The sequence below is a fragment of the Oncorhynchus tshawytscha genome, linkage group LG02 (assembly GCF_018296145.1).
Source record: "Oncorhynchus tshawytscha isolate Ot180627B linkage group LG02, Otsh_v2.0, whole genome shotgun sequence".
Lineage (NCBI taxonomy): Eukaryota > Metazoa > Chordata > Actinopteri > Salmoniformes > Salmonidae > Oncorhynchus > Oncorhynchus tshawytscha.
In genome coordinates, this window is record NC_056430.1 from 65,698,633 (window position 1) to 65,724,556 (window position 25,924).

Genomic DNA, 25,924 nt, shown 5'->3' on the forward strand with positions numbered 1-25,924 from the left:
GCTTTCTGTTTGTGGCATTCCTTATTAGTAGTAGTAGTAGATAGTCGCAGAAATAACAACAATGAATGAAATAATCTGCACTCTCTGAAAATAAGTAAGAATTTGCATCAACAACAGGTTGTTTACCTTGTTATGTTGTGAACGTTTTTATGGTTGCCTAGTAGTGAGTGTGTGTTAATCACTTATGGAATCCAGTAGTCAGAGGGCTTAGCTACTCACATGGCTCATGTAGGTCATTGCAGACATCTCTATCAACTATATGTTGTTGCAGGTGTTCGAAGTAGCTGCTGCTCACGTCTTCAGAACATGTCATGAAAAAGCAACCAATTTAAGAGACAATTCCATCACCTAAACGCATGTAACTCTTTATTATCTGTGTCCAAAGGCTAAACAACTGGTATTGTAGCCTGCATCCATAAGAGCCCATTTATGCTTGATCCAAAAATGTGGTCGGATGTGTATGGATGGTGTGATGCAGTTGTGAAGCCAAGCATAAGTTGGCTCTCACCATAAATGCTGCATGGCCTATGCAGACGTTGGAATGACCATGTTGCACAGAAGGTTAAATGTTGGGCCACACCTTGTAGACAAATCTTAGATTGTTGGTCTTCTGATCTATACATCTTTGATCTATAAACCAACAATAACTGAAAGCAGATTCTCAAGATAAAAAAAATCTAAACAGTAATAGTTTATTCTAAAATGCAGAGCTAGGTGGAATAGCCAAAGTGACCCCCAAAACGTTTCAAGAAGAATCGTAACAATGCGCAGCACAGCACAGGTTTATTGTTCTTGAACACACCTCAAACTGAGTCTGACAGCAAATATGGCGACGTCCATGAGAAGGGCATTAATGCCTCTGCATCGGATGAGATTCAGCAATTTGAAGGTATTATTTTAGAGAATTTTGATTACATTAGCTATAAATGACACATAATTCATTGAAATATTGACTGCTCAGCCCCAGAAAATGCCACGGAAAGCTGTAGGTTTATAATCAGCAGTGGCTAGCTAAGTTAACGTAGCTCAACCCAGCAAGCAGATCTTTCTGGAAGGCAACTCAACTGAGTTTTAAACCAGTTTAACTACCTAGCTAGTCTATACTCATTAATCAATCACCGTAGCCAACCTAAAATACATGTAACTTAATAAGATGTCATAATTGCATTTTATAACAGTTTACTTCAGTCTCTTTGACTAGCATTTTTGTATTTATTTCCCAAACCAAGTTGTTTGTTCAATTAAATGAATAAACGAAAATGTACTCGAATGTGCCATCATATTATGATATCAACCATACAATAATAACGATGTGCAAATCTCTAATCTCCATGAATTGCAAACCACATTAACAAATTCTGCTATAACCTTTATGCATAGACTGGTACTCCATGATTTCTTATCTAATCCACCTGCTTTTCCCTCATGCAGAATGCAGAGGCTTTGCTGGAGGTACGGTATCCCCTGCCCTTTGTTGTCCCGATAAGGACCAAGAAGCGCTACCCCCGCAGTGGGGATAAAAGGAAAGGCAGCAGCGTCGGCAGATCAGGAGGCCAAAGCCAGAGTGGCAGGAGTACATGGAGAGAGACATTAACATCGCCTGCACTGGTACAGACCTGTTTATGTGCGTATACACTTTTCAAAATGTCAGACAGTCTGACACTACTGCTGATTACTGCATATCATCAGTAGTGTAAGACTGACAGCCATTTTGAGAAGATATGTTGTAGACTTGTTCTCAAAGCGAGCTAGACCGGTACAGTATCAGCCATATGCAAACCTTCCGTTTGTTGTACACAGGATCAAAGTTAAGAGGGTTGCCACTGTTACAATGAAGCTTATAATATACGTAGTCACAATAACCAATATCTCTCTCCTTTCCACTACCACAGCGGGAGTGTTTGACCCGTATATCCCCCCAGAAGGTGATGCTCGTCTCTCCAGTCTGTCGAAAGAGGGCCTGAAACAGTGCACAGAGCAGATCAGCTAGCCTCCCAGCTAGCATAAGACAGTCTTCCTGGGTCACACTCTAACATTTATATTTTTGTAGGATATTGAGCGTTCGTTCCTTATCTTTCACACACACTCAAATACTCCCAGCTAGCAAAGACTGTCTGTCATGTACTTATTAGATATTCTTACTCTCCATTAGACTTAGACTGAGTACCTATTTGTCTCTTATATTGCATTAACGTCTTTGGCGTTGAAATCAAATCAAATCAAATCAAATTTTATTTGTCACATACACATGGTTAGCAGATGTTAATGCGAGTGTAGCGAAATGCTTGTGCTTCTAGTTCCGACAATGCAGTAATAACGAGCAAGTAATCTAACTAACAATTCCAAAAAAAACTACTGTCATACACAGTGTAAGGGGATAAAGAATATGTACATAGGGATATATGAATGAGTGATGGTACAGAGCAGCATAGGCAAGATACAGTAGATGATATCGAGTACAATATATACATATGAGATAAGTATGTAAACCAAGTGGCATAGTTAAGTGGCTAGTGATACATGTATTACATAAGGATGCAGTCGATGATATAGAGTACAGTATCAACGTATGCATATGAGATGAACAATGTAGGGTAAGTAACATTATATAAGGTAGCATTGTTTAAAGTGGCTAGTGATATATTTACATCATTTCCCATCAATTCCCATGATTAAAGTGGCTGGAGTAGAGTCAGTGTCATTGACAGTGTGTTGGCAGTAGCCACTCAATGTTAGTGGTGGCTGTTTAACAGTCTGATGGCCTTGAGATAGAAGCTGTTTTTCAGTCTCTCGGTCCCAGCTTTGATGCACCTGTACTGACCTCGCCTTCTGGATGGCAGCGGGGTGAACAGGCAGTGGCTCGGGTGGTTGATGTCCTTGATGATCTTTATGGCCTTCCTGTAGCATCGGGTGGTGTAGGTGTCCTGGAGGGCAGGTAGTTTGCCCCCGGTGATGCGTTGTGCAGACCTCACTACCCTCTGGAGAGCCTTACGGTTGAGGGCGGTGCAGTTGCCATACCAGGCGGTGATACAGCCCGCCAGGATGCTCTCGATTGTGCATCTGTAGAAGTTTGTGAGTGCTTTTGGTGACAAGCCAAATTTCTTCAGCCTCCTGAGGTTGAAGAGGCGCTGCTGCGCCTTCCTCACGATGCTGTCTGTGTGAGTGGACCAATTCAGTTTGTCTGTGATGTGTATGCCGAGGAACTTAAAACTTGCTACCCTCTCCACTACTGTTCCATCGATGTGGATGGGGGTGTTCCCTCTGCTGTTTCCTGAAGTCCACAATCATCTCCTTAGTTTTGTTGACGTTGAGTGTGAGGTTATTTTCCTGACACCACACTCCGAGGGCCCTCACCTCCTCCCTGTAGGCCGTCTCGTCGTTGTTGGTAATCAAGCCTACCACTGTTGTGTCGTCCGCAAACTTGATGATTGAGTTGGAGGCGTGCATGGCCACGCAGTCGTGGGTGAACAGGGAGTACAGGAGAGGGCTCAGAACGCACCCTTGTGGGGCCCCAGTGTTGAGGATCAGCGGGGAGGAGATGTTGTTGCCTACCCTCACCACCTGGGGCGGCCCGTCAGGAAGTCCAGTACCCAGTTGCACAGGGCGGGGTCGAGACCCAGGGTCTCGAGCTTGATGACGAGCTTGGAGGGTACTATGGTGTTGAATGCCGAGCTGTAGTCGATGAACAGCATTCTCACATAGGTATTCCTCTTGTCCAGATGGGTTAGGGCAGTGTGCAGTGTGGTTGAGATTGCATCGTCTGTGGACCTATTTGGGCGGTAAGCAAATTGGAGTGGGTCAAGGGTGTCAGGTAGGGTGGAGGTGATATGGTCCTTGACTAGTCTCTCAAAGCACTTCATGATGACGGATGTGAGTGCTACGGGGCGGTAGTCGTTTAGCTCAGTTACCTTAGCTTTCTTGGGAACAGGAACAATGGTGGCCCTCTTGAAGCATGTGGGAACAGCAGACTGGTATAGGGATTGATTGAATATGTCCGTAAACACACCGGCCAGCTGGTCTGCGCATGCTCTGAGGGCGCGGCTGGGGATGCCGTCTGGGCCTGCAGCCTTGCGAGGGTTAACACGTTTAAATGTCTTACTCACTTCGGCTGCAGTGAAGGAGAGACCGCATGTTTCCGTTGCAGGCCGTGTCAGTGGCACTGTATTGTCCTCAAAGCGGGCAAAAAGTTATTTAGTCTGCCTGGGAGCAAGACATCCTGGTCCGTGACTGGGCTGGGTTTCTTCCTGTAGTCCGTGATTGATTGTAGACCCTGCCACATACCTCTTGTGTCTGAGCCGTTGAATTGAGATTCTACTTTGTCTCTGTACTGGCGCTTAGCTTGTTTGATAGCCTTGCGGAGGGAATAGCTGCACTGTTTGTATTCAGTCATGTTACCAGACACCTTGCCCTGATTAAAAGCAGTGTTTCGTGCCTTCAGTTTCACACGAATGCTGCCATCAATCCACGGTTTCTGGTTAGGGAATGTTTTAATCGTTGCTATGGGAACGACATCTTCAACGCACGTTCTAATGAACTCGCACACCGTATCAGCGTATTCGTCAATGTTGTTGTCTGACGCAATACGAAACATCTCCCAGTCCACGTGATGGAAGCAGTCTTGGAGTGTGGAGTCAGCTTGGTCGGACCAGCGTTGGACAGACCTCAGCGTGGGAGCTTCTTGTTTTAGTTTCTGTCTGTAGGCAGGGATCAACAAAATGGAGTCGTGGTCAGCTTTTCCGAAAGGGGGCGGGGCAGGGCCTTATATGCGTCGCGGAAGTTAGAGTAACAATGATCCAGGGTCTTTCCACCCCTGGTTGCACAATCGATATGCTGATAAAATTTAGGGAGTCTTGTTTTCAGATTAGCCTTGTTAAAATCCCCAGCTACAATGAATGCAGCCTCCGGATAAATCGTTTCCAGTTTGCAGAGAGTTAAATAAAGTTCGTTCAGAGCCATCGATGTGTCTGCTTGGGGGGATATATACGGCTGTGATTATAATCGAAGAGAATTCTCTTGGTAGATAATGCGGTCTACATTTGATTGTGAGGAATTCTAAATCAGGTGAACAGAAGGATTTGAGTTCCTGTATGTTTCTTTCATCACACCATGTCACGTTGGCCATAAGACATACGCCCCCGCCCGTCTTCTTACCAGAAAGATGTTTGTTTCTGTCGGCGCGATGCGTGGAGAAACCCGCTGGCTGCACCGCTTCGGATTGCGTCTCTCCAGTTAGCCATGTTTCCGTGAAGCAAAGAACGTTACAGTCTCTGATGTCCCTCTGGAATGCTACCCTTGCTCGGATTTCATCAACCTTGTTGTCAAGAGACTGGACATTGGCAAGAAGAATGCTAGGGAGTGGTGCACGATGTGCCCGTCTCCGGAGTCTGACCAGAAGACCGCTTCGTTTCCCTCTTTTTCTGAGTCGTTTTTTTTTTTTGGTCGCTGCATGTGATCCACTCGGTTACACTGGTTGTAAGGCAGAACACAGGATCCGCATCGCGAAAAACATATTCTTGGTCGTACTGATGGTGAGTTGACGCTGATCTTATATTCAGTAGTTCTTCTCGGCTGTATGTAAAGAAACCTAAGATGACCTGGGGTACTAGTGTAAGAAATAACACGTGAAAAAACAAAAAACTGCATAGTTTCCTAGGAACGCGAAGCGAGGCGGCCATCTCTGTCGGCGCCGGAAGTACCGGAAGTGCGCCGGAAGTACCGGAAGTCAAACCCGGTCACACTTTAAATAAACTTATAAAGATTTTATAGTCCATTCATGAAAGCCTTATAAAGGGTTTATGAAGGCTTAAAAGTTGTAGTTCGTTTAAAGTGGGAACACCAAACCTTCTCTCCACTGCAGGATACGCAAGATCAAAGAGCATGATGCTGAGTTCACCACAAAGGTGTTCCCAGTGAAAGCTCAGGAGCGCACAACGCTCTCACACAGTAAGAGATACACTCACTCTCATATGACCCAAATCAACTGTTCCCTATCCTGCTTACACTCTTGGCTACCAGGCAAAGATGATCTGTGAAAGGGGTGGGTGGTGTCCCAAGTTATTCCAGTGAGGCATTTCTAATGGAAGTGAGATAGTGACTCACTGGTCATAATGGATATATTCCATTCACTGATATAGCTTGCTGTGAAAGTCTGTTTAGGCTAATCTTGTTTGTCAATCTGAACTACCTGATTTGGCCTAGTTTTTCGGCTTGGTCATTAAGAAAATGCAGCGGGGGGGGGTTAATGTGGGTGTCTTTTGTGTGTTCGCACATGGTAAGTGTTTGTACATTCCCTCTGCCAAAACAGTACACAGTTAGTCACTCGGCCTTCTAGATAACTTGAAACAGTCTAACCAGGTCTTGTCTTGAAGTCACCTAGGCTAGCTAGTGCTAGCCAACTTCTTTTGCCAATTAGCTTCAGCTGACTAGTGTGTCCGTGGCGAAGTTGGTTTGACATTGGATAGCCTATCTCTGGGGCTAGTTAGGGACCGTCAATAAATGACACAATGTAAAGGGGACAATATTTTCATATTGTGCATCTTTTAGATGTCTCAAATGCTTTTAATATTTGTAAATCAATTTCTACAATTTATAGTTTGTTATTGAAATAAGGAGCTATGGACATTTAAAAGACCCCATAACAACAAAGCCAAAACGTTTAAAAAAATAATAATAATTGAAATTGAGCTCAGATGCATCCTGTTTCCATTGATCATCCTTGCGATGTTTCTACAACTTGATTGGAGTTCACCTGTGGTAAATTCAATTGATTGGCTATGATTTGGAAAGGCACACACCTGTCTATATAAGGTCCCACAATTGACAGTGTATATCAGAGCAAAAACCATACCATGAAGTCAAAGGAATTGTCTGTAGAGCTCCCGAGACCGGATTGTGTCCAGGCACAGACCTGGGAAAGGTACCAAAAATGTCTGCAGCATTGAAGATCCCTAAGAACACAGTGGACTCCATCATTCTTAAATGGAAGAAGTTTGGAACCACCAAGATTATTCCTAGAGCTAGCCTCCTGGTCAAACTGAGTAATCGGGGGAGAAGGGCGTTGGTCAGGGAGGTGATCAAGAACCTGAAGGTCACTCTGACAGAGCTCCAGAGTTCCTCTGTGGAGCTGGGAGAACCTTCCAGGGTCTGATGAAACCAAGATTGAACTCTTTGGCACAAGCGTCACGTCTGGAGGAAACCTGGCCCCATCCCTACGGTGAAGCATGGTGGTGGCAGCATGCTGTGGGGTTGTTTTTCAGCTGCAGGGACTGGGAGACAAGTCAAGATAGAGCAAAAGATGAACGGGGAAAGTACAGATATCCTTGATGAAAACCTTCTCTAGAGCATTCAGGACCTCAGACTGGAGCGAAGGTTCACCTTCCAATAGGACAACGACCCTAAGCACACAGCCAAGACAGCGCAGGAGTGGCTTCGGGACAAGTCTCTGAATGTCCTTGAGTGGCCCAGCCAGAGCCCGGACTTGAACCCGATCAAACATCTCTGGAGAGACCTGAAAATAGCTGTGCAGTGATGCTCCCCATCCAACCTGACAGGGCTTGAGAGGATCTGCAGAGAAGAATGGGAGAAAGTCCCCAAATACAGGATTGCCAAGGTTGTAGCGTCATACCCAAGAAGACTCGAGGCTGTAATCGCTGCCAAAGGTGCTTCAACTGAGTAAAGGGTCTGAATACTTATGTAAATGTGATATTTCAGGTTTTATTTTGAATACACTTGCAAAAACTTCTGAACCTGTTTTTGCTTTGTCATTATGAGGTATTGTGTGTAGATTGAGGGGGAAAAACAATTTAATCAATTTTAGAATAAGGCTGTATGTAACATAGCAACATGTTGAAAAAGTCAAGTCTGAATGTACTGTACAGTGTGTATTTTACCGATGGTCCCTAACTAGCTCCATAGGTATATCGAATGTCAAACCAAATTGACTATGGGCATTAAAATCTGGTTGTGTGCAGCTGCGCTCAAAATTGATGATTACTTGGGTGCTGCCAGCTTTGGGTATGTGGGCAGGATTGAAATAAACACAACCCAAGGAAAACTGTTACAGTACCCTTTATTCCGTCATATACCATTTTTTGCTATCTCGCAAATCTCAGTTTTGGTCGAGACAAATTATTTTATGACCGAAATAATCCTATTTACACTTTAGTAAATTCTGACACCAGAATAAATGTTTTTGGCTCATCGATGCCACAGGTCGCTATCAAATCAAGATGTTGCTTTTTGGGGGCAGTCGCTCTTTTAAGCATATCACTCCCTTGTGACAGAAAGATGTTACCCTGTAAGTTCTCCCTCCTTCAGGCAGTTGTCACCATCACCAGTACACTTTCTTTAACTGTTAGCCTGTGTGTTGTATAAACAGTTGTTTATTTCACCATGTATATTTATCCTCAGTTCTATTTGCACTGATACAATCCCAGTGTTATCATGTTATAAAAATGGCTGCTTCTGCTGCAAATAGTATGTTTGTGTGGTTGCACTTTAGTGTTGGGCGGTATATGGATTGTCCTACCGTTTCTGTATCATACTGTGGTATGCAAGTGCACACGTGGCTCTGTTTTTAAATGCTCAAAACAATTTAGGCAACCGGGCTCTTGATCCAAGAGGGAATTGAATGTCCCTGCTGTAAGCGAGACGCTTGATCTTGACGACATCTAGCCAGTTAGCAAACCAAATGCAATAGCTGCAGCCCTGAGTTGGATATCATTTATTTGACATTTCTTAGTTATAAGTAGTGGGCTAGCACATACCGACCTCACGTGGTCTCTATTGCACAAGCCTATTGTACTTCATTTTACGGTACAGAAATAACCAGGTATTTTACTAAGAAATAGTATGATAAAATGTTAATTATACTTGTAACCTATAAGTTACTTGTCTTTGTCTTTGGGATGCTCTTTTAGCTTAGATGGCATTAGCTCACTGTCTGTCCATCCTGTGCAGGAGATGGTGAGGGGGAACCACTACAAGATGCTGCGGTGGCATTTCGTGGAGTCCCTGGAGGTGGTGGCCCAAGGTGGTGCACGCCCGATGTCCAGACATGGTCAGCAAAGGCAACATGTTTGGGCAGGTTACGGTGCGCATGCACTCCAGACAGGTGTGACAGACAGTCGCAAACACACAGTGTGTCACTCCGAAAAGGGTTGTCATAATTTTGGAATAGTGTCACGATGAGCCGTTAAACAAGTATTTAACACACAGGTTGGGTACTATGGAATCCCACATTTTGAAACATTAAAAGGAGACAATGGCGCTATGCTTAGCTTTAGCTATATTTATAGACTGAAACATTCACATTGCAATAGCATTAGCATAGTAGTAATGAGTGAACCAATTCTCTCTTAACGCATTCTCTTTTTTCCTTTCCCCCCTACCTTCTCTGGACCCCTGAATCTGTACCACTCATGGCTACATCATCATGTCACCGTAATCCTCTAAGGGTTGTGTTACCTTGATGTGTTACCTGAATTAACATCATTCCTAAATTGTTAACCTGTCTGTTCTGGGGGTTAGACCTTGGCCGTCTACGACCGCTTCGGCAGACTAATGATGGGGAGCGAAGAGGAGCCCAGGGATGTGCTGGAGTACCTGGTTCTGGAGAGGCACCTTGTCAACCATTACGGCATGTGGAGGTTACATGGCAAGATAGAACCAGCCTGGGCCCCGGTGAAGGAACCCATCGTCAAGGTGACCTTTCATATGAGTCTATAGCAAGTTTTCTGATTTAAAGGGCCACTTCACAAATGAATGAGGTTAAAAAGTGGTGATGTGCCCCTTTGACACTGTTTACCATAGGGTTGATTAGAAAGTTATTAGATGACTAAAGAAATTCCTGAATACATTTTCAGTTCATTACCTGAATGGACTTTAAATGATTTGTAAATGTACTGCAACTTATTTACCATATGTGTTTTGTCTCAGACAGTTTTAGGACTGGCCTTAGATTTCCTCACTCAGTGTTCTTAGTATGGTACACACAAGCTAATATGAGCACCCATTTGTCTGGTTGTAATTTCTGCTCACTGGCTTTTATTTCCTCCGTTTCAGACTGTTATGATCCTTGGCCCGGAGCTCAAGCCAGGTGAGGAATTCGAGGGGCTCAACTATGAAGTGCCCAAGCCTAAGGCTGTGCAGTGGCACAAATAGACCACAGGTGGGAGCTGTAATTCTGGGCCAACAAATACAGACTCAAAATCAACTGTTAAAATGAACATTCCATTTTTTTTTAAGAAAACATCATGAAGCTACATTTAGTTTTCTGCCTTTTTATATAAAAATGCACTGTTGTTCGTTACATCTAAAACAATAATAATCCATATTGTCCAGATCTGTACAGATTGTATAGTTTATTTCAATGGTGAATATATTACATGTTAATTTAAAGAATACAAAAATAAAATGTCCCATCTCTTTTTTCATACCTTTTTGATTTCAGTGAATGTACATTTTATATCTGAATAATCTGTACTTTTCATAGGCAAAACATACAAAAATAACTGAAATCAACAGAAATCACTTTCAACTTGCGTACACAAAGGATGCATTGTGTAATGATGGTGTTTCATTCTACCTAACAAAAAGACAGCACACCCATTCAAAAAACGCTCACAAAATGAAGTTAGTCCATTGCGAATAACATGATATCACCACCGCACAAACTTTAATTTCCACTGAATGCGGAGATGTGGACAAGATGGATGGATACATTTGGTAAATAAAGCATGGAAATGGTGAATAAATCAATGACAATGGCCTTATGTACAGTTTTAGCAGGACTATACTGGGGTGCAGTTCTTTTTAGGGCAACTGTTTCCAAATTGAGTTGTATGCTTTAAAAAAATAATGTGAAAAAAGGTTTGGTCTTGCATTCTCCTCAAAGTGTAGATCTACTTTAAAAAAAAAATGAATTAATGTATTTATTCTTCTTCTAAATAAATTGGTATTGTAAATGATTCAAAAGAACAGATCATACATAGCTAGTTCTTCACAAGTCAGTATTGAATTAGTATGATTTAAGTTCTCTGTTAAAGTTAGATGTATTATTAATATTAGCTCTGTGTCTGTGGGGACATGATCATGTTGTTGATCCACATTACTGACATTACATTTGATATCCTTGTAGCCACGACTTTGTAATTGACACAATTGACTTTGAAAAAGCACAGATTTATATTACAGCGGGAAAGCTGTCCTTAAATTGTTTGGAATGTGTTTATAGCAGGCAACAAAATGACATGCATCACCACCATTGTAATCAGTGATTTACAAAAATGCTGGATGTGCTTACAGGTTAACCTGAAGGAGCACTGGTCTGGTGTAGGTGTGTCTATAAGGAGTTATCGCCAGCTTCGTCAAGCTCAGGCTGTTATTTAAACACATTGTCAACCTTTCACAGCGATGGGGTTTTAACTGTGTGATACAGAAGAGCCCATTGTCACTTAAACACAGAAAGACCGAAAACAATATACATTTCTAAAAGGGGTCAAAGTGGTAAGAAGAAGAGGGACTGCATCCAGAAGCTTTCTCTGATTGAGAACCTGGGAGGGTAAATGTACCTCTGGTGGGCAGAGCATTTGCAGATCCTGGCCCAGGGGCGTATTGCTTGTGGAGCAGTGTTATGGATGGACAGTCCAGGAGCCTTTGCTACATTCAGGTTTGCAAAGGTCATGTCCGATTCATTACCACCCCTGCTATGGGACAGCTTTGCACAGTGACCCAGTCAGTAAATCGGGTGCAACAACCCACTGAGACCATTCATGTTCTAGCCAGTAATTGACAGTCTTGGCATTTACAAGTCGGATGGGAAGACGAAGGCTTCAGCAGCACTCTCGGCATCGTCTTCCTCCTCTTCCTCTTCAAGAATGTTTTCAGGCTCCCATGTAAAAACATCAGAGTTATTGTCGTGTTCTGTGATGGATGATGGGGATGATGGTGATTTGGTCCCTTCCATCTCCCAAGGGCACATAGCATCACGCCGAGCCAGGGGCATATTAGCTTTGGCTGCCTCTGCCGTCTGTGTGCTGCCGGCTACAGGTTCTGCAGCGTCACCCTCTTCCATAGAGAGTGCACCCTGGGTCTCTGTGATGTCCTGTATGCCACTGGCAATCATAGTTTCCTCTTTCTCTGCAGACTTTTCTGGTTCATCAGTTTCCCATGAGCAAACGTCTTCTCGAACACTTTGCTTTTTTATCTTCTCTGGTTCTATAGGATCCACGGTCTCCCAAGGACAAATGTCTGCCTTGGTGCTGTCCTGGCTTTTAGTCTTTTCTGACTCTTCAGCTGGACCAGTTTCCCATGGACAAATGTCTGCCTTGGTGCTGTCCTGGCTTTTAGTCTTTTCTGACTCTTCAGCTGGACCAGTTTCCCATGGACAAATGTCTGCCTTGGTGCTGTCCTGGCTTTTAGTCTTTTCTGACTCTTCAGCTGGACCAGTTTCCCATGGAAGAATATCTGCCTTGGTGCTGTCCTGGCTTTTTGTCTTTTCTGACTCTTCAGCTGGACCAGTTTCCCATGGACAAATGTCTGCCTTGGTGCTATCCTGGCTTTTAGTATTTTCTGACTCTTCAGCTGGACCAGTTTCCCATGGACAAATGTCTGCCTTAGTGCTGTCCTGGCTTTTAGTCTTTTCTGACTTTTCAGCTAGTCCAGTTTCCCATGGACAAATGTCTGCCTTGATGCTGTCCTGGCTTTTAGTCTTTTCTGACTCTTCAGCTGGACCAGTTTCCCATGGAAGAATATCTGCCTTGGTGCTGTCCTGGCTTTTTGTCTTTTCTGACTCTTCAGCTGGACCAGTTCCCCATGGACAAATGTCTGCCTTGGTGCTATCCTGGCTTTTAGTATTTTCTGACTCTTCAGCTGGACCAGTTTCCCATGGACAAATGTCTGCCTTGGTGCTATCCTGGCTTTTAGTATTTTCTGACTCTTCAGCTGGACCAGTTTCCCATGGACAAATGTCTGCCTTGGTGCTGTCCTGGATTTGAGTCTTTTCTGACTCTTCAGCTGGACCAGTTTCCCATGGACAAATGTCTGCCTTGATGCTGTCCTGGCTTTTAGTCTTTTCTGACTCTTCAGCTGGACCAGTTTCCCATGGAAGAATATCTGCCTTGGTGCTGTCCTGGCTTTTTGTCTTTTCTGACTCTTCAGCTGGACCAGTTTCCCATGGACAAATGTCTGCTTTGGTGCTATCCTGGCTTTTAGTATTTTCTGACTCTTCAGCTGGACCAGTTTCCCATGGACAAATGTCTGCCTTGGTGCTGTCCTGGCTTTTAGTATTTTCTGACTCTTCAGCTGGACCAGTTTCCCATGGACAAATGTCTGTCTTGATGCTGTCCTGGCTTTTAGTCTTTTCTGACTCTTCAGCTGGACCAGTTTCCCATGGACAAATGTCTGCCTTGGTGCTGTCTTGGATTTGAGTCTTTTCTGACTCTTCAGCTGGACCAGTTTCCCATGGACAAATGCCTGCCTTGATGCTGTCCTGGCTTTTAGTCTTTTCTGACTCTTCAGCTGGACCAGTTTCCCATGGACAAACATCTGCCCGAACACCGTCTTGCTTTTTAATCGTTTCTGGTTCTTCGGGGACATCAGTGTCCCAAGGACAAATATTAACTCGAACACTATCTCGTCTTTTCTCTTTTTGTGTTTCCTTGGAGATATCTGCTTTAGCACTGTCTTGTCCATTTGTCTTTTCAGTCTCTCCAGTTTCCCAAGGACAAACATCAACTTTGACACCATCTTTCTCCTCTGTCTTTTTTGGATCCTCAGTTTCCCATGGACCAATGTCCGTTTGAGTGCCATCTCGTCTTTTTGTCTTGTCTGGCTCATCAGTTGCCCCTGTTTCCCAAGGACAAACATCTGCCAGAGCACTGTCTGGTCTTTTAGTCTTTCCTGTTTCTATGGAGACAATAGCCGGAGTGCTTTCTTGCTGCTCTGGTTTCTCAGTCTCCCAAGGACAAATATTTACTTGAACGCTGTCAGTCTTTTTTGGATCAGCTTGAGTTCTGCCTTGGGTTTCCCAAGGACAAACATTTGTACAAGGGCTGTCTTTTCCTTCTGTCTCTTCTTGGTCTCCAATGTCCCATGGACAAATATTGGTTTTTGCAACAGTGGTCTCCTGGGAAAATGATCCTTTGGTGATCTTTATGGCTATGGGTGGCATTGGACTCTCCTCCTTTTCCCAAGGACAAAGTACTGTCAAGTCTTTTGGTGGGTCAGGGAATTCCCATGGACATGCTTTCGCTATGGGGACACTTAGTTTTTCAGGGGCAGATTTAGGTTGCTCTGTGCTTTTTGTTTGTACATCTTGCTTCCCAATGCTTGGCGTGTCCGTTGATTCCCAAGGACAGACATTCTCCTGTACACCGTCTTGGGATTTTGGGGTCTCTTCAGATTCCCATGGACAGACATTTGCATGTATTGTCTCCTGACATTTTGGTGGCGCCTTATGCAATCCCTTGTTCTCCTGTGGATGAACATTTTCATAAATAATCGCCACCTTTACTTTTTCAGGGAAGGAATCCACCACATCCCAAGGGCAGACATCAACCCGTACACTCTCTTGGGGTTTTAGGCCTTGAGAAATCTGTGGGGTTTCATCGGTCTCCCAAGGACATACGTCTGTTGGTTTCTTGTTCAGACCCTCTGATTTCTTCTCAGACTGGTTGGACGCTGAGGAAATTGGGATGGCGGAAACACTAGCTTCCGAAGGGCATACTTCTCCCAGGATACTCTCCTGTCTTTTCAATACTTCTTCTGATTCCCAAGGACATACACTGACACGTGCAGGCGCCTTTGGATCCTCCTCTAGTTCCTCCACCTCCCACGGGCAGATGTCTGCTATGATGCTTTGTTGTCTCTGTGGGGCTTGCTGGGAGGAAGCAGGAACATCCCATGGGCAAATATCTGATTGGGCAACACTCAGAGCAGGCCTAATTTGGCAACCCCTTCTGTGAGTGGAAGGAGTCTTAGCTGTGCTATGTGCAGTGTTTTTGCTTGAGATGAACACGTTTTCATACATACTGTCCTTTTGCATGTCCTCTGACTCCCAAGGATAGACAGTGGACTGTACAACCACTATTCTCCTAGGACTTCTTTCAGAGGAATCACTTGAGGACAGTCTGATTGCAGCCTGTTTCACGAGGGCAGGTTTCACATCTACTGTTGTCATACTTCTTTTTTGCTGTGTCCTTTTGTCTATGCTTGAAACATTATATTTCTTCTCCAAGTTTGAAACACTTTGTGATTTCACTTCTGCGCTTGAAATGCTTGGAGTTTTTAATTTTAATTTTGCGATAACGGCGATGGTGGCTACACTCCCCTGGCTTTTTTGTGATATTGAGTCCAGTTTCTTTACCGTATCTCCTGCTGTCTCCTTTTTGTCTTTTTCCTTGATGCTTGCATCCACAGATCCTACGAAAGATTTTACAGAGAGCCATTTCTGGGTCGAAGTGCGGAAGGAGAAGACCCGCATGTTCTTTGGGGACCCAGGTACACTAGCGGAGATGGGAGCCTGGGGTCTCGGCGACTCACATTCTGCCTCTCCGCCTTGTGAATCCCCAGCAGGACTTTCTACTGGGGTAGGAACTGGTAAATGGTCCCAGGGGCAAATATGTTTCAGTATTGGTGATGATAAACCCTCTGGGCTCTCTGGTTCTTCCTCAGAAGGAGCAAAGGTAACGTGTGGCTGGTTCTTGTTGGCAGGGCGTTCCGCAAGCTCCCAGGGACACACTTCAGCCTTGTCATAGGACTGGGATTGCACAAGGGCACTTGAGGTCTGGTCCTTGATAGTGACATCCTGTTGGGACTGCCCTTGCTCGCCTTGGGTATCTCTGCCTACCCGAGAGGTGTCTTCCAGACTGTGGGTTTTACTGGACGCTAAACTCAGTGACTTGTGTAGCTTGGTAGGTCCAGGAAGCAGGAGATTGTTATCGACTGTAAGGTTTTGGGCACTGGCCGACTTACAGACCAATGGTGCCATATACAACGAGTCTGTCTCAGAGCGCTGTGAGCATCTCTTAGCTAGAGTCGCCCTTAACATGGAGTCGTGCAAGGAGGGGTCTTTATCGGTTACATAGTCATAGTCACTTTGAGATTTACGCAGCACTGGTGAAGGCTGCTTTACTGATTGATCTTTGTAATTTACGCTAAAAGTATCTGGTGCTCTCTTACTGGACTCGGCGTGCGTAACATCCCTGCTGCCCAAGTTGACCTCTTTGCCATCACGGCTACACTGTCGGCTCATGGACTCTGGGATCTCAGTGATACGCTTTATGATGGACCGGCCCAGCCCGCGCCGAGAGCTGCGCTTCTTCTGCAGGTGGGGGTTGTTTGCTGTCATCTTCTTGGTCTTGTGGACCTCCAATTGACCATACAATTTCTTCAGCTCATCCTGGTTTCAGGTGAAAAGGAAGAGAGAAGGACGGATAAAGGGAATTAGGGAGGGTATTGGTATGAGTGAGCAGAGGGAAAAACCATAGGGAACAGTTAGTTGGGGAAGAGTTATTGTTAAGGACAAGGAGAGCAAGTTTAGGGAGAAGAGAAGGGGCAGGCGGAGGAGAAAACACAGGTCAGTTCTATGCCAGGCCACAAATTGTGAAATACACACAGGGCTTTCTATGTCTATAATGAAAATTAGAATTGGTTTGAAATTAGAATAAAGTGATCCTGTAAATGGTTATAGCAGTAATTCAATGTTTATAATAGTTTTATTTTACTAAGGTTTAAATTTGATTCATAATTTCTCCCCCTCTTGGCCTAGACAGTGCCTGAATAGAAATGGTCACTTAGTAAGTGTCAAGGGCAGAAAAGGACTTTACCCGAATGTCATCGGGGTCCAAGCTGTGGTCACTCCAAACTGCTGAGGTAAAACTGCTGTTGAGGTATGAGCCGGATCGCCGCAATTCCACCTCATCCTCATAAACCTCCTCTGCAATCTCCTCTCTCCCCGCCCTCGAAACATGGAGGAACTACAGAACACACACACAGTAGTTATTATGTGTCAGATTCAGATTTATACCTATATTGCTTGTGGAACAAAATTGCCATGTACACTACCGTTCAAAAGTTTGGGGTCACTTAGAAATATCCTTGTTTTTGAAAGAAAAGCACATTTTTTGTCCATTAAAATAACGTCTAATTGATCAGAAATACAGTGTATACATTGTTAATGTTGTAAATTACTATTGTAGCTGGAAACAGCAGATTTATTTTATGGAATATCCACATCGGCGTACAGAGGCCCATTATCAGCAACTATCACTGCTCTGTTCTAATGGCACGTTGTGTTAGCTATTCCAAGTTTATAATTTTAAAAGGCTAATTGATCATTCAAAAACCCTTTTGCAATTATGTTAGCACAGCTGAAAACTGTTGTTCTGATTAAAGAAGCAATAAAACTGGTCTTTAGACTAGTTGAGGATCTGGAGCATCAGCATTTGTGGGTTCGATTACAGGCTCAAAATGGCCAGAAACAAAGACCTGAAACTCGTTAGTATATTCTTGTTCTGAGAAATGAAGGCTATTCCATGCGAGAAATTGCCAAGAAACTGAAGATCTCGTACAACGCTGTCTACTACTCCCTTCACACTACAGCGCAAACTGGCTCTAAGCAGAATAGAAAGAGGAGTGGGAGGCCCTGGTGCACAACTGAGCAAGATGACAAGTACATTAGAGTGTCTAGTTTGAGAAACAGATGCCTCACAAGTCCTCAACTGGCAGCTTCATTAAATAGTACCCGCAAAACACCAGTTTCAACGTCAACAGTGAAGAGGCGACTCCAGGATGCTGGCCATCTATTTAATGAAGCTGCCAGTTGAGGACTTATGAGGAATCTGTTTCTCAAACTCATGTACTTGTCCTCTTGCTCAGTTGTGCACCGAGGCCTCCCACTCCTCTTTCTATTCTGCTTAGAGCAGTTTACGCGGTTCTGTGAAGGGAGTAATACACAGCGTTGTACGAGATCTTCCTTTTCTTGTCAATTTCTCACATGGAATAGCCTTCATTTCTCAGAACAAGAATATACTAACGAGTTCCAGGAGAACATTCTTTGTTTCTGGCCATTTTGAGCCTGTAATTGAAATCACAAATGCTGATGCTCCAGATACTCAACTAGTGGAAAGGCCAGTTTTATTGCTTCTTTAAATCAGGACAACAGTTTTCAGCTGTGCTAACATAATTGCAAAAGGGTTTTCTAATGATCAATTAGCCTTTTAAAATGACAAACTTGGAATAGCTAACACAACGTGCCATTGGAACACAGGAGTGATGGTTGCTGATAATGGGCCTATGTAGATATTCCATTAAAAAAATCTGCCGTTTCCAGCTACAATAGTCATTCACAACATTAATGTCTACACTGTATTTCTGATCAATTTGATGTTATTTTAATGGGGGAAAAAAGTGATTTTCTTTCAAAAACAAGGACATTTCTAAGACTTCCCCAAACTTTTGAGCGGTAGTGTACCTTGGGTATGAAGAGCAGGGCCAGTGTCACAGTGATAGTGACATGCGTATGGGTGAAGAACAGCAACAGCATCCAGTCAGGATGCAGAGAGGGCATGACAAACCTAAGGAAAATATAGAACAGAAAGACATGTTCTATGTCCCTATACAATATGCATTTCTCCTGGTGAATAAGCATGTTTTATTCAGTGATGTATATAAACCCTGGATTGCTGATGCTATGTATTGGCCAATGAGAGGCTTTGAAGCCACCAGTCGACCATATTGGCACTCCCCAGAAGAAGCAGTCCTCCATAGGAATTAAATGATTCAAAGACAAAATTACATGAATTTAGGTATTTTTTGTTGGAGTGGGCACAGTAACTTTAAAAAATTCATACTTTAAGGAACATGTTTTAAAAAAAAAAATGTTTTCAATCACATAATATAATTTAAAGTATGCATTGTGTCTGTAATAAAATAAACGTATTGTATAAAAAAAACATGTAGACATGAATAATAATATTTATCACAATGGTTGGGGAGTGCTGAGATGGAGGTGCGGTGGCTTCAAAACAGTGCCCCCTGTCAGTCATCTAGTGTAGGCTTATATACTATAAATAATATTCGTTATCCCGGTTTACTGCCTCTGTTTAGAGCCGAGTATCATGTACGCTGGTTACCGTAGCAGGTGGAACATGGAGGATAGCAGCAGCTCGTTGTGTATGGCGATACCTATGTAGCGAGGCTCGTGGAAGGCTGAGGGCACTGGCTTCACAGCACTGCACAGTAAACTGCCCCAGCACAGAAACATCAGCTCGGCTGAGACAAAAAATAGACAGACATAACGTTTATTTTCTTATCATACACAAATAGCGTCAGGCAGTAATGTTGTTTTTATCTGGGTTTTTGAGCTCAAAATCACGTTTGTAAATAGATTTTTACCCCTGACCTCAATCAGGAATGTGATTTGTAGCTCAGTGTTCTTTTATTTGAAACCAGTCAGAAAAAGCCAAATCCATAACAGTAGCATTTACTGGATTTTTGGTTTTGGTCAAGAGGTCGACACAAGAATGCTCGTGTGCTGGAGTTTCTCTTTTCAATATAGATTTTTTTTCTCTGTATCACCTGGAAAACACAAACAACCCTCTTTTTCAATTAGTGTTATCCACTCACCCACGGCCATCATGTAGTCCCAGCGGTCCAGGTCACAGAGGCTGAAGCCCTGACCATCCGACGTGGTCGATATGATCAGTAACGGAACGTTACGGTCACGGTTCTGTAGAACGCCCGCGGTCCACGCACACAAGAACCAGCTGACGGTCACAACCATAACTCCCAGCAACCTCAGCAGGTGTATGCTGGACATGTAGGGCACTCTCTGGGCTGTGCGCGACAGGAACACCTTGAGAACCCTGTATGTGTGGGAAGTTGACTTAATGTTACTCATTCCACAGAGAGATACATATACAGACACTTTTTGACACATTTTGAATTACATTACAGCATACAAACTGATCTGAGTCCAGTGAAAGATCTCACAACATATTGTTAGACCTGACTATAACAAGGGGATACACATGAGGTGATACTGACGATACGTGAAATGTAGTAGTGAGAGAGTGCAGTAGTACAGACCTATATATCTTCAGTGTTACCGTTCCATAGACGATGGCAAAGCCCAAAAGTCGCACCCAGCGAAGCAGGATGCATCGGAAGGTGCTGGGCTTGAAGTACAGGATGAAAACCTCAGGGGGACAGATAGAGAGAGGTATGAGCAGATGTTCTATCACGCGAAATCACTCCCTATGAGCTTAGTTTACCTTGTCTTTGTAGTTACAATAGGCAACAGGCTTTGTGGATACAAAATCATACAGAAGCATAATTGATTATAATGTGTTCAAATTGAACATTTCTACCTACCTCGAGGGGAGACACACGATGCACTTAGTAATCACAACTGTATACAACAGTACAGAACGTATACTGAAATGAGCAGTGTACATGACTGTTTGTGTACATGAGTGGAATTGTATGTGTGCTCTAGGTCGGTGACCGCGGCAACAGTAGATCAAATGGCTGGAGGGCTAAAGGGGGCGGTGTGTGACCACCCCAGGTGATGCCCTACAGAGATGAGAGAGTCTGTCCCTCAGTTGCCCTTTTGTCTGGGCCAATGCGCCACAGCTACAGCAGACTGAAAGGAATTTCACCTTTGTATCTGCCTTTTAGCATCCGAATCCCCCATAGGTGTTTCTTTAGTGCATCTGTGATACCGTAGTGAAGTAGGAATACAGCAAAGCTCCTCCGATTTGAACGGAGGAAGGGAACACATTAATATGTGTATATCGCACATATGTAACTCAACCTTGTGTTCTAGCGAGCGAAGTAATATGATCCATGACTTACAAGGGCATGCCCCCATCACTTACCATTGGCTTGAACGGGATACTTTGATCAGTGATTCAGGCTAGATACATGTATGAGTGAGTCTTGCAACGACTACTTCATTGAGATAATGAATCACACAAGTGATCGATAATCTACCGCCGGCCATTGAGTAATGCAACGAATACATCGGTTGCGTCCCAGATGGCACCCTATTCCCTATATAGTGCACTACTTTTGACTAGGGTCTATACGGGTGCCATTTGGGATGCAACCTTCCCCTCCCTCCCCTCACTCGCTCATATACTCTTTCACTCACCGGGAAGTACAGGAGCAGAGAGCCAAACAGGATGGTCTCTAACAGCAGGAGACCTGATGCCCGGATTCTCTATAGGTGAGATAGACAGAGAGAAGGGGGAGAGGTGAGATGGAGGGAGGGAAGAGAGGAGGGATGGATGCGGGAGAGAGGGAAGGTGAGGGGGAGGGAAGGGGTGAGGGAGGGCAGAGAAGACGGAAGGTAGAGGTCGATGGAGAGAAGGATGCGGGTGATGAGGGAAAGGGTGGATGAGGGAGAGAGAGGTGGAAGGGGAGATGGAAAGTGAAGGGAGGGGGAGAGAGAGGAATTGAGGAAACATGATTGGTTCAGTATGATGTGCTTTGATTTCTGATGTCTCTGTGGACCATCGCTGCTCCGTGTTTAACCATTTAACTCTAGATGTGTTGATGTATGCAGAGACTAGATCCATGGAGCACTATCTTGTAGAGGAAGAATGGCCAGGGGGAGGTACAATTATACTAATGCCCCTGCTGTAATGCGATGACACATGAAGATATACAGGTAACTGCCAAAATAAAGGAAACACTTGAGCAAAGGAGAGGTACAAAGTATTTGAAAGCAGGTTCTTCCACACAGGTGTGGTTTCTGAGTTAATTAAGCAATTAAAACTGCCATTTCCATCATGCTTGTATAAACATGCCCAGTTGGCCATTAATTTGGCAGCCATGGCTGGAAGAGATCTCAGTGACTTTGAAAGAGGGGTCTCAAAGGAGTATAGGGGGTTTAAAGCGTGTGTGTGTCTCAGTCACCAGATCTCCACCCAATTGAACACTTATGGGAGATTATGGAGTGGCGCCTGAGACAGCGTTTTCCATCAACAAAACACCAAATTATGGAATTTCTCACGGAAGAATGGTGTCGCATCCCTCCAATAGGGTTCCAGACACTTGTAGAATCTATACCAAGGTGGATGGAAGCTGTTCTGGCGGCTCGTGGTGGCCCAACGCCCTATTAAAGACAACTTATGTTGGAGTTTTCTTTATTTTGTCAGTTACCTGTATGTTGGCCATACTGTATGCATACATCTGATATCGGATAAATGTATTAATTCATAAGCTGTCACATAGAACATGGCTTAAGATATTCAATTCATGTTGACACTCAGGGCTCATATTCAGGAGTCTTAGAGTAGTGCTGATACAGGATCAGTTTGGTCTCATAGGTCATAGTGAATAATATTATATGGACAGGGAGGACTTGATCCTAGATCAGCACTCCTACTTTGAGATGCTTTTTAAATTCAAGCACAGAGCCCAGAGTTAGGTATTTCCATATTTCTTATCTAGAGTGACAACGACTATGATGAGTAATGACAGAAGTCGTCAAGATGACTAGATTACCTGTGATAGAGCCACAGAGCAGAGTTTCAGCATATGCTATATACAAGGAAGCAATATTCTAGCACTTACAGTGTTTCAAAAGAATGAGGGAACAACTTAATTGTTACTTTTAACAGAGCTTGATATCAATTTCCTTGTAAGTATAGATTAAAGTAGCACTGCGAATAAACTTTGAAACTTGAAGATTAGCGAGAACTTCATGATGAAACCGCAGTTAACCATCAATGATGGCTTGTTGTAGAAGTTGCCCTTAACCACAGATCTAGAATCATATGACTCTACCATTAACCGTAACTGTTAGAGGAGTTACTCCAGAGGTGTATTCATTAGGCACCACATGGAAGTAAACATACTGCAACAGGGAGGGACTACCTTAACTTGTCCAACAAGAAACACAAATTTTCCATTGCTATACATTTTGCTACAGTGTACCCTAATGAATATGACCCTCTCACTCACTAGAACTCACTCACCCTGCTGCGTCTGAACTGGTAGGCCACCAGCATGCTGATGAACACCAGCAGCATGAAGAAGCCCTGGACGGCCAGCACCCCAGCTCTGAGGAACCAGTCCTCCTCTACCCAACAGGGGGTGCCGTCCTCGCAATGCTTGCAGCCCGGCCAACAGGGGAGACAGATGGGCAGGGCCGGGTAACACACGCCACCCCCCTCCCCACCGCTGCCGTTCAGAGCACCACCTTCTGTATTAGACATGCATGGGGATAGAAACAAAGACAGCTGGACAGTGACGACAATAAATCTTGAGTATTGTCTTAGAGCTGTTTTTGGCATACAAGTCAAAAGATTACATCACCTTGACCAGGGTCTTATATGAAGTAAAGTTCTTAGACAAATATTGAATAGAAATGTTCTTGATTGTGTATGCATCCCAAATGGCACCCTAATTCCCTACATGGTGCACTAGCCTGTGGGCCCTGGTCAAAAGTAGTGCACTATAAAGGGAATAGGGTGCCATTTGGGATGAAACCTGTGTATCTTCTTTACCGTCCATTGGGGGGCTGTAGTATCCCTCTCTGCAGCGACAGCAGTACTGGCCCAATCTGAATCCCTGGCCTGTGATTGGCTGACACTGGAGGGTAGTAAAAGCAGTGGGGGTTAGAGTTCACATCACAGTACAAGGACAGGGGTGTAAATATCCCCTGAGGCTAGTAGTTTGAGTTTTGATCAATCAATGTCTCTAATTGGCTGAAACCTGATTGGCTAGACGGAGTCTACATACATGATTACCAAGGATGAATAGGGAATAAAAAAACTATTTAATTAAATGCAAGCAATACTTTTTCGTTGGCATATCTGCATCCATTGCAAAGTTTCCAGCTGTAAACAGCTGTGGATGTCAGAAAAACCAATGCAACCAAGGCATCATCTCTGCTGCTGCTGTAATACCAGCATTTCTGGGTAAAAATGGCCAAAAACACAATGTTCTCTTGTTATGGTAAAAAGGGCTTTGTTGGTATGAATTATTAGTTAGGTGACTGTATTGCCTATGCCTGATTGGACTGACATGCTTGGCCGTTCTTGAGTTAATGGAGACGGAGTGTGTTCCATATGTTCTCTCAGCCAGCCTGGTGTTAGTTTCTCCACCATGATGGTTCCCAGCACAGCAGCATTTAGTCAAGGAAACAGCCATTTGGACGCTCGCCTCTCGCCTCCGTGTTAATCTAAGTTAAAACCTAAATGGATATGTAATGCTTCGCTACCAAGAGCATTATCCCTTTTATACCAGTGAAATCCCATATGCACACACACACACAAACACGCATGCACGTAACACACACACGCCCACACTCAAGTACACGTGCACTCCCACATCAGGTAGTGACAGACCTAATTGCATGCTTAAAATAGCAACGGTCATCAAAATTGTTAAAAGTTTTTTTTTAACTATTCTAATAAATGCATCAGTTGGACAATGGATGAAGATACTCCAAACTTTTAGAATTTTTATAATCCATGAGATATTGAGTTATAGCACATAAATAAAAACATTTTACTGGCACGGACAAATAATGAATGGAGTTCAGGGATTTTGGTGGGAATGCAGATATTCAATTTATTGTCAAATTTCACTTTTTTTTCTTCTTAGAATGCACTCATATACATTTACTTATTGTATCAGGTATTTTTTAAATGATATGTACCTCATTTGCATAAATACACCAGACGTATTTGTATATATGCGTAAATTAACACAAAGAGGAGGAACAGGGCCGCAACCACCAGACACTTGCTCGGTCAACCCTACCTGCACTGTCTAGACCGCCTCATTTTTTACTGTTGTTGTCACGTTCTCTTGCATAATTCAACAAGTGTGTCAATAGCAGGATACCTTCACATTAAAAATCAACACGCTTGTCTCTAGATTACACCTACAGTATCTAAACATAATTTACATTGTTTGCGAGATCAGACATATCACTATAATTCAAGTCTTCATTTTCTGAAGTTGGTTTCACTTCAGTGCATCTAATTTGTAAACATTTCAACAGTATTAAAATATATTTACAAAAATAGTGTTTTTGTATGCATTTTTTTATTTTATTTTAATTTTAAAGTGTTTTTATTGAATATCCGAAACATAAAATATATTTTCAGTGAAGCCGCTCAACAACTACATCATACCAGTCATCCAACATCCCATTCAGAGCGACACACAGAAGCATCCAGGGTCAATGCCCTGCTCAAGGGCACGTTGACAGATCTACCACCAGGCCAAAAAACGTGAACCCGAACCCTCCAAGATCCCCCAATAGCTGTCCCTCAACCATTCGAAACCCTTCCCACAGTCCCCCAAAGAATAAAAATACAATTCATTCCATTCCCCGCCCCCAAGAATCCCCCAATGCATCACAACCAAGAGAATGAACTGAAGAGAAAAAAGAAAAAGACAGAAGAAAACAGCAAACAATGCAAATAAATAAATAAAAATACACAAAAAGAACAAAGAAATTGACAAAGGACATCAAAGACAACAAAGATCATAACTACAATGCCAACTGTATATGTTTGTGTGCATGTCTGGCACTATTACATGTATGTGTGTGTTCTTGTATGCATTTATTTGAATGAGAGTGTGTGTATATGCATGTGTACAAACACCTGCACGGCGTCAGCCTCAGGCAAACCGGCATTAGTTGTAAAAACACTGCCCCTCAGTGTCATTCAAACATACTTTTCATCATGTTAAAAAAATTGTTTTACTTTTATCTCCCACACAACAACTCCACACCCAGTTGTCTCCAATTCCACCTAACAACCCTCAGCTTCCCTCAGCCCATCCCATCTATCTCTGCTGACCACCCTCTTCGGATTTCTACACAACATATCTTTCAACTATGCTGTGATGTTTAAAGTACATTTTCAATCTATATAATCGAATAGAATCCACAGAT

The 25,924-nt window shown here is 43.5% G+C and overlaps 1 protein-coding gene and 1 pseudogene across 3 annotated transcripts in view; one reads left to right on the forward strand and one right to left on the reverse strand.

The window, feature by feature from the left end:
• Positions 1-72: 72 nt before the first annotated feature.
• LOC112265223 lies at positions 73-10,433 on the forward strand (annotated as a pseudogene).
• Positions 10,345-25,924, reverse strand: part of LOC112266080 (probable G-protein coupled receptor 179) — a 21,549-nt gene continuing 5,969 nt past the window's right edge. For all 3 annotated transcript variants that reach the window (XM_042302916.1, XM_042302921.1, XM_042302914.1), the window contains 9 exons: positions 23,517-23,601; positions 22,986-23,212; positions 21,155-21,223; positions 20,089-20,198; positions 19,627-19,865; positions 19,134-19,272; positions 18,473-18,575; positions 16,827-16,976; positions 10,345-16,399 (listed from right to left, as the gene is read on the reverse strand). In XM_042302916.1, the coding sequence (XP_042158850.1) occupies positions 11,804-16,399; positions 16,827-16,976; positions 18,473-18,575; positions 19,134-19,272; positions 19,627-19,865; positions 20,089-20,198; positions 21,155-21,223; positions 22,986-23,212; positions 23,517-23,601 (5,718 nt within the window). In that variant the 3' untranslated portion in view covers positions 10,345-11,803. The remainder of the gene's footprint in view (positions 16,400-16,826; positions 16,977-18,472; positions 18,576-19,133; positions 19,273-19,626; positions 19,866-20,088; positions 20,199-21,154; positions 21,224-22,985; positions 23,213-23,516; positions 23,602-25,924) is intronic.